Genomic DNA, 14,612 nt, shown 5'->3' with positions numbered 1-14,612 from the left:
TGTCAGAACGGTCTTGAAACGTCACTCTCAATATACACACCGGATGTGCTGCAGATTTCACAGCCACCTGTCCCGGAACGTGCAGCCACGTCTGCCTGCCAAGCCACCGCTCCTCTTACGTCTGCGCATGCCCGACTGATCTGATTCTTGGCCCAGACGGCTCCCAGTGTGTGAGTGAGTATACCTCGTAGTCGGATGTTCACAAGCATTTAAGGGTCGACTGGTATATTTTCTTTTCGGTGTGCGAGTGTGTGGGTGTGTGGAAGGCAGATTACAGTGTTGATAGTAAACATTTCGGAATATAGTCAATAAAGAAGTTGTTTTACTTTATCCTTTAAAGAATGTGCGGTCTGGTTGACTTTCGTATCTGCATTTTCATGTGCGACAGGATGCATCCTCGTCAGTCCCTGCTGCTAAGTGATCACTTGTTGAGGATTACCTGGTCATATTGTTTGATCTGGTTGATTGTGTGTCATTGTACCCTGACGATGTGGATCATACTCCGTTGTGAACAGGCCGACCGAGACAACTTGAATATTATTAATGCGGCACAAAAACAACACTCTTTCATTCTGTTTTCTTTTACAAACATTAAAAACTTTTGAAAAGGAGATAAAAGGAAAAAGCTAAGAATAGGATCGTCACAAAAACTACATTGCATCTGACAATGTCTTGTGTTTTAGGAGACGAAAATGCAACGTACATTCTCATTGGCCAACAGACCCAGGTTTTGGAGTTTTCGGTTGGTCACCTTGGCAACGATGCCTACAATAATGTTGACATCAACTATCTGAACAACATATATCTTATTGACTATGACCCAGTCAACAACAGCATTGTGTTCGTGGACAAGGACAGTCGTAAGAGACCCATCATCTGCTCAGCCCAGATCACCAGGGGGTCCCAGATGAGGTACCGTCGCGCTTGGAAATTCAGACTGGGTGTAAAAAGCGTCTAAAAAATCCTGAGAATCCATTTCTTTCATATTCCTACGCTTAATCTGTCATGGCATGACAGATTAACTAAAGTAATATGAAAGAATCTGGTGGTCCTTAACCTATTTTAGTAGTATATTTGAGGGGACGGTCGGGTAGCCTAGTGGTTAAAGCGTTAGCTCGTCACGCCGAAGACCCGGCTTCGATTCCCGACATGGGTACAATGTGTGAAGCCCATTTCTGGTGTCCCCCGCCGTGATATTGCTGGAATATTGCTAGAAGCGGCGTTTAAACCTCACTCACTCACTGACTAGTATATTTGTTGAGAAACAAATGAAGCAAAGTTATTTCTCGATCTTTACTATTTTAATAATAAACACTTTTGAGAATACTAATTGATAATAAGCATGTGGGCATGTGATTTAATAATTGTTGTTTCTATACAGATTCAGATACATTGCAATGGCTGTTTTAATTCACTTCACAATTAAAGTGGTCGCCAAGTCGTGTAAGACGCCCCTATTCGCCGTGCTGAGTTGCGTCCCTTAGGCACGCCAGGAACATATGGTCATGGGTTCCAGTGCTAGATTAGCCTTGATCATGTTTCTAGGTTTGTAGGGACAAAACTCCGTTTAACCAAAGTGATAAACGTCTGTGACATGCATCACTTCGGGTTTCCTCCCACATCAAGCTGGCACGCTGTGATATAACTGGAATGTTGTCCAACCAGCCTTATTCACTCACAATTAAAGTATGTTATTGGATAATTTAAGTTGATTAACATACAGTTCAAAAGCTGAACTTGTTCTTTCAGGAAGAACGTGTTGGTAGACCAGGATATCCTCAGTGTAGAAGGCTTGGCGGTGGACTGGGTAGCCCGCAATGTGTTTTGGCTGGACCTGCGGAAGGTAGGTGTCGTCAGTCTCTGGCCCCGCAAGCAGCTGTGAAATACTTCTGCATATCACGTGTCTAAGTCGTAAGATTAGGTCATGACAAAAATGCGCACTGACACGCCACGAATGTCACCGTATCCGAACCCCTGAAGATCCAGAAGAGAATGGATCTTAAGCAACCTATGATTGACGTGAGAGGCGACTAACGGGATCGGGTGGGCAGGCTCGCTGACTGAGTGGATGCATCTCATCGTGTCTCAAGGGCGTAGATTGTCGGCGTTAAACAACAAACAAGCAAACAAGCCATCATATCCGGCGTGCGAAGTTGTTTGCCTGGTCCATTCCCGATCAGTTATAATTTTGTTAGTAGCTGTAAGATTGAAACTACAGTGTTACACATTGTTCTTTCACTAACACATCGATTTTTTAATAATTTGTTGTGTGTAGTCATCGCCCTTGTCACGAACTCATGTTTCATATTTACATAGTTTCCCGATGACATTGACTTATAACGAATGTCTCTGCAGAGAACGATAGAAGTAGCGAAGCTGGATGGCTCCTCACGCGTTGTTGTGACGGACCAGTCTTTGGCCGAACCGCATAGTCTGGCCTTGTACCTAAAAGCCGGGTGAGTATCCTACATCAGTGTACGTATCTTGAAGCCCGGTGAGTATTCCACATCAGCGTACGTACCTTGAAGCTGGGCGAGTATCCTACATCAGCGTACGTACCTTGAAGCTGGGCGAGTATCCAACATCAGTGTACGTACCTTGAAGCTGGGCGAGTATCCTACATCAGCGTACGTACCTTGAAGCTGTGTGAGTATCCAACATCAGTGTACGTACCTTGAAGATAGGTGGGTATCCCACCAGCCATCAGTTTATACACTGGAAACGAAGTGAGTGCTGCCAATTATTTATGTAGTGTCGTAAGAGGCGACTAACGGGATCGGATGGTCAGACTCGCTGACTTGGTTGAAGCATGTCAACGTATCTCAATTACATAGATCGATGCTCATGATGTCAATCCCTTGATTGTTTGGTCCAGACTCGATTATTTACAGACCGCCGTCATGTAGCAGGGATATTGCTGAGTGCGGCATTAAACAACAAATTAACTAACTTAACAGTCCATAATTCGTTAATCCAGAAATTTCTCAATTCAGATTTCTCATGTACCGGATTAACGAGGTTTCACTTTATACGACACGGAGACTTCTTCTATATTCAGAGTTCTGTTTTATGCTGACTGGGGCGAACGACCCCACATTCAGAGATGTGACATGGACGCAACCAACTGCATCGTGATCGTGGATGAACGGATACGACAACCCAACTCCCTGACGGTGGACCCTGACAAGTACCGGCTGTACTGGAGCGATATGAAGCTGGAAATGATATACTCTGTCGCCATCGATGGCTCGGACCGCGCCTCACACGTGTAAGTCTGCCTGTGTTCACCCCATTGTGGTTGGGACACTCAGTTCTCGTGTGGACATTCAGTTCTCGTGTTTTTTGAGAGGTGATTAATCGATCGAATGGCCCTGGGCCCCGTTCCACAAAGCGATCTTAGCGCTGCGACTGTCGCAAGCCCATGTTAAAGTATGGGAGTTACGATCGTCTTAGCGCTACAATCGCTTTGTGGAACGAGACCCTGATCGGTGACTTCAGTTTGATTGCGTGTCAGTTCTCGACAACATGGAACGTCGCTGGTATTATCAACCACTTGTTTGTCGGGTACAGACTCGATTATTTTCAGACTGCAATACAGCTGGACTGTTGTGTGTGATTATTACGAATCCATGTCATTCCGGGAGCACCTCATGGCCTTCTTGTAGGTTAAGGGAAAGATAAGATTTGTGACAAATGTTTTTCTCTCAAACTTGATTCTGTTAAGTAATATGTGATGGTGTTGGTGATGCTGGTCAACTTTGTCAGCACCCATACCCGTGCTCGTAGGTTTCAGAAAAGTGGTATAGGTCTAAGACCTGCATCACTTCTAGCTCAAAAGAAAGAAGGGGTTTAACATGCTGAATTCACAATTTAAGATGGAGCCACCTAGGGAAAACACAACAATTTGGCATCAAAATATCATTTATTGTACTACTAGTTTTCTGAAAATTTATACGAAGGAGAATATTTTCATTCTTTAGAAATCTTTAAAACCCAACTCACTCACTCACTCCAGAGTGTGTTCATTTTGACTTGTTTCAGTTTTGCAAAGAACATCAATTCCATAGTAGTGGACGGAAGTTTGATCTACTGGACCGATGGTCTGACAGATGCTGTGCACTTGATCAACAGCTCGCGGCGCCATGGGGACCAGATGGACTACCACAGTGGACACACGGGGCTCACGGGGATGGCACTGGTCAACACGAAGAAGACCAAGCCAGGTTAGTCAAACCTCAAACAATCTGTGCTTCTGGTTCGTTTGAAACATTACCAACTGCTGAACTCTCTCTATCACATGCTCCAATGCTAAAGTGGAACTGATGACTTGTTAAGATCCGGATGAGAATAGGTCTCCAGCAACCCATGCTTGTCGTAACAGGCGACTAAAATACAATGAAACCAGCATCAAATGCCACGCAGTTAGCCCCAACTACATCAGCATCATACTCATGAAGATCCAGGCTAGAATTGGTCTTCAGCAACCCGGGTGGTCAGGCTTGCTGTCTTGGTTGATGCATGTCATCGTTTCCCAATTGCGTAGATGGATGCTCATGATGTCAATCACTGGATTGTCTGGTCCAGACTCGATTATTTACAGACCGCTGTCATATAGCTGGAATATTGTTGAGTCTGGTGTTAAACAACAAAACAACCAAGTTGTAAGTAAGTTCATGACATGTGATATGAACACTTGCAGTAGAAAATGGATGCAGCCATGACAACGGTGGCTGCACTCACATCTGCTTGGCCAAGGAACAAGGTGCCGTGTGCAGATGCCCTGCCAATATGACGCTTGGAGCTAATCATGTCACTTGCTACGGTATGTCACTTTTTGCTTGTTCCCTTGTTTTAAGGGAGAATTGTCCATTTAATTTTTGTTTGATGTTCAGCCATTGTCCTTTCACGTGTTTGAGATGATCCCTTAAGTAGCGCAGTACAGAATTCCAAGTTATTCTGGTTACTTTTACCTGCGTATTGGTCATCGTTGTCAAGGGACACATTCTGTTAAAACGTATTTGTTTACCTGCGTATTGGTCATCGTTGTCAAGGGACACATTCTGTTAAAACGTATTTGTTTACCTGCGTATTGGTCATCGTTGTCAAGGGACACATTCTGTTAAAACGTATTTGTGCGATTCTCAGACAAACACTGCGATAACAACGAGATCCTGTGTGCTCCGCTGGGCCAGTGTCTGGACAACGCAACCAAGTGTAATGGCCAGGACGACTGTCCGGATAGTTCCGACGAAGAGGGCTGTCCAGGTGAAATTTGCATGTGTACACCTTCACATATAACACCATATTACTGGAAATCTTCTCGTCACAAAATAGGGGTAGAAATGTCGAATTGTCATTCAAATGGTACCTTAAATTAACACTTGTAGTAAACAAGTGACACCAATCTAAAGCTTTATACCAAGCAGTCTCTCACATTACTGACAGCCAGAACAGGTGACATCAAAAAGTGCAACTTCGGAATGGAAAATGAAACGAAAGTCGGGAGCTGGAGCCGAATTTTGCTATTAAAAAGATCCAACAACAAAAGGTCGAATGGTGACGAGAATCAAGATTGTTGTAATGTGGCTTTACTTACAGAAAGAGTTGAAGACAGTATAAATTTAGTGATCTGATACTTTAGAATCTGTGGAGTGGATGAAGCATTGGTCTGTATAATTCCAAACATGCAGTTTGCTGACTTCTTTTTATATTGATATCCCATGAGCCATAGTATTTCTTAAATATTCCTCTACTCGCTATAAGACCATACTCTATTACACGTGTTCGTTCTCCGATGCTGTGCAACTGCCTCCGTGGTCTGGTGGTAGTGTCCGCTCGGAGAGCGGCAGGTTCGGGGTTCCATCACCATCGAAAAACGTTAGAAGTTGGTACTTGTTGTTACCCTGCCTGGCGCTCGGCATAACGGGGCTTAAATAAGAACTGGTCGGCTCGGAGTCAGTATACTGTCTCAGTGGGGTGTCCATGTTGAACTTCTCCATGGTACCTCAGTGGGCTTGCACTATAAAATCGTCATAGGTCCACGCATGCATGCACGTACGCCGCTGTATAAGTGCAATAATCTTGGGTGCGATGTTAAACCTAACTTCACTTCACCCCTTCTCACCCCACCTATGCTGTGCATTGTTGACAGTACGACGTTCACCCTCTCAATGCCTTTCACTGCCCTTGTCTCCCCACAGCGACGTGTTGGACAGAGGAGTTCCAGTGCGCGGACGGCACCTGCATCAGGGGCTTGTGGAAGTGTGATGCAGATGCAGACTGCGCGGATGGTAGTGATGAGGTCAATTGCCCAGGTGAGTCACGGGTGTATTCTTCTCTAATGCCCACATTAATTAATGATAAAAAGTATATTTATACAGTGAGGTAATAATACACTTTTGTTAATCAATATATTTACACAAACTCCTACAATGGGTACAGCTGCGATAGTCAGGCGCCATGACTGTGATAGTCAGGCGCCATGACTGAATTTATAAAATTTTTTAAATGCCCAGGCAAGTGTAGTTAAAACTAAACTAAATCTAGTTTGCTCACAGCAAAAATGTTTTCATTGACTAAGTGTTAGTCTACGCCTGCGATTGTCTCGTTTTCATAACCTACTCAAATATGACTTTAAATATACTACAGTACACTGCACTTTTGATTAGGATAAGTTTTATGATACATAACTCATTCTCTAGTATGTCAAGTGTACATTTAAATAGAATGGCATCTGATATCCCTATCAAAGGTCTAATAGTTATGTCACCCCACACAGAACGCGCATGTGAAGCAGACGAGTTCCGGTGCGACAGGATCCGGTGTCTTCTCGCTTCCCACTACGTCTGCAACAACGACAAGGACTGCAGGGATGGCACTGATGAGATGAACTGCCCACTGTGTAAACCAGAAGAGATTCTGTGCTCTGACAACAAGACGTGCTACAGCCAGTCGTGGATGTGTGATGGCGACAACGACTGTCCCGACGGCAGCGATGAACACGACTGCAGTAAGTCACTTAGTGAAACATTTGAGGGCGTTTGACCTTCATTAATCAGTTGTCGTCTGGGAAATATATATGGGGTCTCTCAACATACCAGATGGCGTGGACATATACTACTCGAAAGAAGTTAAGGACCACGTAATTCTTTCATATTTCTATACTTAATGTGGCATGACATGTTAAAATATATTCATGTAAAAGACCCGTGAAGATCCGGATGGAATAGGTCTTCAGCAACCCATGCTTGCCGTAAAAGGCGACTATGCTTGTCGTAAGAGGAGACTAATGGGATCGGGTGGTCAGGTTCGCTGACTTGGTCGATGCATGTCATCGTATCCAAATTGCGTGGATCGATGCTCATGATATCATTCACTGGATTGTCTGATTCAGACTCGATTATTTACATACCACCGTCATGTAACTGAAATATTGCTGAGTGCGGCGTTAAACAACAACAAACAAACAAATTAAGTGGTATTTCCCTTCCAGACAACACTTGTTCACCTTCCCAGTTTGCATGTACCAGTGGTCAGTGTATTGACCTGGTCAGCAAATGTGACCACTTTCCTGACTGCTTGGATGAATCTGACGAAGCTGATTGTAAGATGATGAAGACCAACGTATTAGAAGCAGGTACGTAGTGCCTCCATGTATTAGTAACACCCTCCTTTGGGACGTCGGTGTCCGCTGTCGGAGAAGTTACTTCAACATTCACAAATCTATTTCAACTATTATATTTTTAACTTATCCTGCATTGGTCGGGCGGTCGGGTAGCCTAGTGGTTGAAGCGTTCGCTCGTCACGCCGAAAACTTGGGTTCAATTCCCGACATAGGCACACTGCGTGAAGCCCATTTCTGGTCTCCCCCGCCGTGATATTACTGGAATATTGAAAAAAGCGGCGTAAAACAACTCTCACTCACTGCATTAGTCCCTTTTTGACAGAAAGATCATCTATGTGAGGTCCAGCTGCTGAAGAAAAGATGTTCCAACCAGTTCCCTCACACAGTCGGCATGTGACCATGAAACAATGACGTCACATAAGAGCACAATACTGCCTACACGGACATGTATTCTGTGATTGACGCTCTACCGATTTCCAGCATCTTTTGCTAATTTATTTTAATATTGTTTGCTCTTATATTGTGCTGTGTTTATGCCTTCTATGGTACTCCCATACGTACATTATAACGTTTTTCCGCTTGTTGTGGCTCTAGTCACGGTTATATAACGGTCGTATTGTTCGATTTTGAATTCGTGTCTTGCGTTCTGAATTCCTTTTTAGTCTTGGGTACTCCATTTTTCTGTTTTATCCCATGTTTTGTGTGTTTTAAGCTTTGCTTTACACGACTTTTCTCTTTTCAGTTTCAGTTTCAATATGCCTCTTGTTTCCCTTCGTGCATTTTCCACATAAATATGACATCACATCAATATTACAGAATGTCTCGTTGAACGTTTTGCCAAGGTAGCAAATCGGACCGGGATCCTTTCCCTTTCTGCCTAGGCTGTACGGACCTTGTACGTCATCGGTGCAGTCCCTTGTCCGCCGTCAGCCTTCTCCCTCTACCTAAAGTAATCAGGATACGGCAATAGTACTCTCGTTGAAATGGGTTCACGTGTCTTCTGGTAGACATCATCTGTACCAGATCTGGTAGATCTTCACGCTCATTTAGCCCTTTGGTAGCTTCCATATAAACTACCGGGTACCCGCCTCTTGGGAGTCATTGACTGGTCAGGACAAACCGTCTCAAATATCACGGTGGTCATTTTTGCCCCTACACCGGTCACGTCACACCTATCTTCACAGAACTCGGGAACACCACTTCTCTTGTCTACCACACAGTTGACTGGGGATTGTCCATGTGTAGCGCCAGCGCAGCATACTCACCTAACCAGGCTGGTTTCTCGGCAGGGTGATTTTATTACATGTCACGAATTCTGGCCGTAAACATCTCCGACCGGAATGGGAGCCATGTAGTGTATCTCTTCAGATCGGTTGCATGATTACTTAATTGTACGTAATGCTGCAACCACTCGATCAGACGCCCGTAGCAGTACATCAATGTGACCGAGTCACTAACTTCAGTCCATGCCAACACGCGCAGTAACGAGGCACCACGCTTCGTCACCTCGATATAAGAACGGGTGCGCTTATACAACGTTCAGGAAATGGAAATGATTACCTCACGGTTTGATTCTTCAGACCAAGGAATTACAATGTCTTCAGTTTTATCTACTAGATACAGCGTCTATTTTACGATTCTTATGACCGTTCCGTTGATCTCCGATGACTACACCGGAGTAACGAGGAACCACCTTTCGTCGTCACTTCGATATAAGAACGAGTGTTTTTTTGTTTTGTTTGTTTCTTTGCTGTTTAATGCCGCACTTAGCAATATGGCGGCGGTCTGTAAATAATCGAGTCTGGATCCAGTGATTGACATCATGAGCATCGATACATGCAATTGGGATACGATGACATACATCGACCAAGTCAGTGAGCCTGACCACCCGGGGATGGAACTGGTCACCTTACTTCGTACGGTGCGATCTTTCAGAACCACAGTTCGGACAGATCCTTCACCTTTCCGTCCCTCTTCGATGGTGGTGTTCCAAGGATTGTCGAAGCCGCCGTCCCCTTTTATCACGGTATCTGGGCATTGCAGGTGGAAGTCAGCATCTACACGATCACCTTGTAGCTTCACGTCATCATTCTTCAGGCTTATGAAGCCGCTGGACTGGACCCTCCTAGAGCCAGCAACACACACGAGATCCAGGCGGTTGCCTCTACAATGGCGCTTCACATCAGCTGCTCAATCCACGCCATTATGAAGGGGTGCTTCGGGTGCTCGGACACCGTCCTCGCCAGCCACGACCTGAGGGATGTTGCATTGGAAGACATGGAAAGCATCCACAGCTTTGGATCTTTGGTGGTTGCCCAGCAGGTCATCACTCCAAGGCGCCTCTGAGTCTTCTCATACCCGGAGTTTCGAACTCTCTGGTGCCTGTCGCCCCAGACTAGAAGCTGCACGCATTGGCTTGGTACGTCAGTTCTAGGTCTTTAAGGGGCGGTCGGGTAGCCTAAAGCGTTCGCTCGTCACGCCGAAGACACGGGTTCAATTCCCGACATGGGTACAATGTGTGAAGCCCATTTCTGGTGACCCGTGATATTGCTTGAATATTGCTAAAAGCGACGTAAAACTAGACTCACGCTAGGTCTTTAACTTCACTTGAGCTGTGATACTGCCATGATACCTGGACTTCCGCATATGTCACTCTCTCGCAGCCAGCGATAGGAATGGTCACTCGATGTTGCTGTTGCTGTTGCTGATTGGCTGGTGTCTGTGGCGAGTTTATTGTAGATCACATCTGAAGGTATGCCCACCTGTCGTACCGTTTAATAAAGATGCATTGAGGAGTGATCCAGGATAACTTAAATCAGTAAAAGCTTAATGTTTTACATGTGTGTACTTATCCTGCATTACTGCGTCTAAAAGCCCTTACTTCCGCACCCACGAAGGAACAGATGTTATGTTTGAAGTGCTCTTATGTGACGTCATCGTTTCCGGGTGGCGTGCCGACTGTGTGATGATACTGCCAGTCAACTGGTTGGAACAACTTTTCTTCAGCAGCTGGACCTCTCACAGATCGTCTTTCTGTCAAAACGAAAACAAGCAGGCGGGGAAGTATGAGGGTTAGTTTAATTTTGACTGAAGGAGAGCGCCATTTTGTGTTTCTCTAAATATATTCTTGGAGTTGACATTTGAGAATGACATTTCTTGTGTTATCTATGTAGGACTTGTAATCATTTTTTTTATATATTACTGGTACTAATAGTGGGTATATACCAATTTCTGCCTGACAAGCCCAGTTATGTGTTTTCTTACCTTGGTTATCCTCGTGCTGACCATTTAAAGACACTGTTTCTTTTATTGTGTTTTCCAAAGATAACTACATTAATAACAACCAATGTTTGCTTTACGCCAATCCTCTCCTCCCATAGCTTACACTTCTTTCCTCTGCATATTACATTATATGGCGGGGAACAATTGATGCACTGCAGCAGTCTTTGATTGTATGTTCTGTATTCCTTGTGGAGGGAGCCTTAAGGGAAAGAACTCGTGTACTATTTTTTGTAGTGTAGAGCATCCAATTGTTCTATAATCCTTGTGTAGATCGTTCTAAGGTAGACTTCATGTGTTCTATATTCCGTGTGTAGAGTGCCCTAAGGAAGACTACGCGTGTTCCATGTTTCTTGGAATCAACAAGTGTGTCCGAAAAGATGTTATGTGCAACGGGTACAGAGACTGTCCCCATGGAGACGACGAAACAAACTGTCAATGTGAGTACATAATTATTTCATGTCCTTTTGTCCCGACACCCAAAAGCATGGTGGCTTAGGTTGATTTGAATACGTCGAACATGTTTTGTATAGAGATGAAATAATTGGAATGTATGAACACGTCAGTTCACTTTATGACTGGCTTTGCAAGGATGTTTAAAAAAACATTTCTATTCTAGAACTCGGTGGGGTTTCTGGCTCAGAACTGGTTTCCAGTAAACTATGCATGATGTAAATTGGATTGGGTGATAGGGCTCTATGACCTGGTGCATTGGGCTCTGTGACCTTGCTGATCTGACACGTGAAGATCCGGGATAGAATAGGTCTTCAGCAACCCATGCTTGCCGTATAATGCGACTATGCTTGTCGTAAGAGGCGACTAACGGGATCGGGTGGTCAGGCTGGCTGACTTGGTAGATGCATGTCGTCGTATCCCAGTTGCGTGGATCGATGCTGTTATATAGGTAGAATATTGCCGAGTGCGGCGTTAAACAACAAACAAACCTGGTTGATCGGGCCCTGTGACGTGGTTGATAAAGTGTAATCGTATCACGAGGTGGGGGGCGTTGGTCATACTATACACCACTGGTTTGTCTGGCCTAGGCTCGAAAAGACCGCTGTGATATAGCTGAAATATTGCCGACTGCTGGGCTAAAACGACAAATTGCATTTACAACACTTTTAAGCGAGCGTTACAATGTGCGACCTGGCTGACCTGGCTGACCTTGTGTGTCATCGTGTCCGATATATGGATATTAAACTGTGGGAAATTCCACATCGGCAGCTATGAATCACTACTAGTTTGTTAAGAGGCAGTGGCGTAGCCAGTGCTTTAGCGCGTTGGCTTGTCACTCCGTAGACCCGGTTCGATCTCCACATAACTACAACGTATCAAGCCACTTTCCCTGTGCCATGATATACTGATAGCATCGGAGAACCCACACAGATGTGATCGTCTTTGATGTGGCATCCACTTACTGAGTTATAAGTAAATATGTAAACTCACTATATTAACCTTTCTGTCGTAGTGGAGTGTGGCGAAAATGAGTTCAAGTGTCGGACCGAAGATCTCTGCATCGCTAAATCCTTAGTGTGTGACGTGGGCTTTGACTGCCCAGATGGCTCTGACGAGGACTGGGAAAACTGCGGTAAAATTTAAAAAAATGCATTAAGTCATATCATCCTTTGGAGTGGATTGTTGTGTCTGAAATATGTTACCGTTCAACGTATGTTAAACCTCACTCTCTCACTCTGAAATAGGTGCAGAATGTTCGTTGTTGCTCAGTATTCTCTCTATCCTACTTTGATGATGTCGATAGATGCTGACGAGCGGACACTTGAATATCCCTGAATTCCTACGTACTTAATGTTCCTCGCCTCTATGGCGTAAAACAAGATGCTTTAAATTTCGCCTCACGTGTGCTCTAAGGCGCCCCGATTCTCTGTGCAGAATTGCGTCCCTTGGGCACCCCAGAAACCTATGATTGTGGGTTCGAATCCCGGTTCGCCCCATTATGTTTCTAGGTTTGCCAGCACCATACCCGTGCTCGTTGGTTTCACCGAAGTGGTAAACGTCGGAGACCTGCATCACTTTGGGCTTTCCTCCCACATTAAGCTGACACGCCGTGATATAACTGGAATACTGTTCAAAGCAGCTTGCTCCCGGTATGACTGGTCACTAGCCTCCGTATGTTGCTCGTTAAAATCCGGACGAAATGATCGAGTGTCACAGTATTCGACCTGGTTGTCATTGTACCCCGACATGTGGAGTTTTACTCATGATATCAACCACAGGTTGGACTGTCCCATTTTCGGATCTTTACAGCTTGATTATTGGTCAACCTTTCACACGACCCGTGAGGATCCAGGTTAGAATAGGTCTTCAGCAACCCATGCTTGCCGTAAAAGGAGACTATGCTTGTCGATGGTTGGTGCATGTTATGGTATTCCAATAGCGTAGCTCGATGCTCATGATATCAATTACTGGCCTGGCTGGTTCAAACTCGATTATTTACAGATTGCCGTCGTATAGCTGGAATATTGCACGCACGCACGACGTTTGAAATAAAGAAATAACTTTTGTTTTCGTATATGGTGCAAAGATGAACGTTCTGATTATTCCACCTCTTGCTAGGCTCGTGTCCCGTGGGTACATTCCAGTGCCTGAGTGGCCAGTGTATTGAGGGGAAGCTCCAGTGTGACCTCAAGCCTGACTGTCCGGACGGATCTGATGAGACGGAACTGTGTGGTGGGTAGAGTTCTCGCTTTACACGTTTGGGGCGTTTGGGGTTAGCGTCCTCTGGTCACACCGAGGTACCATGCTCGATTCTTCACATGAGTAGACTATGTGATGCCCATTTCCCCTGCCGTGATATTGCCGGAATTTTGCTGAAAGTCATAAAACCATACTCTCCCTTTCCACATTTTGACCTTTGCACGGTTGACAATATGTTGACTGCACATCTAAAAATATTTAACTTACTGAAGGTCCGGGTTAGAATACTTATTTTGGATTTCAGCAACCTACGTTACTCACTGGAAGCGCGACGGGATCGGGTGCTCAGACTCGCTGACTTAGTTAATGCGTGTTATCGTTTCTCAATTGCGTAGATCGATGGCAATTTACTGGATTGTCTGGTCCAGGCTCGATTATTTACAGCTGGAATATTGCCGTGTGGGGCTTTCAACAACAAACTGAATACCTTATTCATTAAACTTACGGTCTGAAATATTTTGAACCTTGTAGATTGTCGTGTAATAGAATCGTTATATTTAACAGAAGGTGCGAACGTAGCACACGTTGCATGATTTCCTTACAAGACTGACCTGAACTGTGTGTGCATGGTCATACTTGACGTTAAACCGGTATCACCTCACCTTAGCTCGGCCAGCATTAAACCATAGTTATTCGAGGCATACAAAGGGCAAATGAATCTACTTGTTTTCGATTTGTTTTTAAGGTAAATCCTGCAAGTTTGCAAACCTTGGCTGTAGTCATAACTGCACGATAACCAACGGAGGTGCACGGTGTATTTGTCGCCATGGCTACGATTTGGGAGAAGATTTAAGAAGCTGTTTGGGTGAGATATTTCAAAGAAATAATTGCTTATATAGGTCTAGCAGTTATACATTGGTCATCATAGTTATATTCTTAACAGACTTAAATTTCATTTAATTCGTTTGGAAATCGAAACTTGTTTTTTTCTGCTACGTCATTGCCATGCCCTTAGAAAGTCTGAAACGACGTCTTTTTAGCTCGTATAGTTTAT

At 44.5% G+C, this 14,612-nt stretch overlaps 1 protein-coding gene across 1 annotated transcript in view; it reads left to right on the top strand.

Moving 5' to 3' along the window:
* LOC139469192 (low-density lipoprotein receptor-related protein 2-like) overlaps positions 1–14,612 on the top strand; it is a 50,230-nt gene that overhangs the window by 24,980 nt on the left and 10,638 nt on the right. The window contains exons 14-28 of the mRNA XM_071251324.1: positions 55–174; positions 684–912; positions 1,750–1,843; positions 2,356–2,456; positions 3,059–3,268; positions 4,042–4,223; positions 4,700–4,822; positions 5,146–5,265; positions 6,201–6,314; positions 6,779–7,009; positions 7,493–7,636; positions 11,221–11,343; positions 12,372–12,491; positions 13,478–13,591; positions 14,304–14,423. Coding sequence (XP_071107425.1) covers positions 55–174; positions 684–912; positions 1,750–1,843; positions 2,356–2,456; positions 3,059–3,268; positions 4,042–4,223; positions 4,700–4,822; positions 5,146–5,265; positions 6,201–6,314; positions 6,779–7,009; positions 7,493–7,636; positions 11,221–11,343; positions 12,372–12,491; positions 13,478–13,591; positions 14,304–14,423 — 2,145 coding nt within the window. The remainder of the gene's footprint in view (positions 1–54; positions 175–683; positions 913–1,749; positions 1,844–2,355; positions 2,457–3,058; positions 3,269–4,041; positions 4,224–4,699; positions 4,823–5,145; positions 5,266–6,200; positions 6,315–6,778; positions 7,010–7,492; positions 7,637–11,220; positions 11,344–12,371; positions 12,492–13,477; positions 13,592–14,303; positions 14,424–14,612) is intronic.

The sequence above is a fragment of the Haliotis cracherodii genome, unplaced genomic scaffold (genome assembly GCF_022045235.1).
Source record: "Haliotis cracherodii isolate W230 unplaced genomic scaffold, xgHalCrac1.p SCAF_2, whole genome shotgun sequence".
NCBI classification, from domain to species: domain Eukaryota; kingdom Metazoa; phylum Mollusca; class Gastropoda; order Lepetellida; family Haliotidae; genus Haliotis; species Haliotis cracherodii.
Note: the sequence above shows the minus strand (reverse complement) of the source record. Positions and strands in the feature narration are given on the sequence as shown.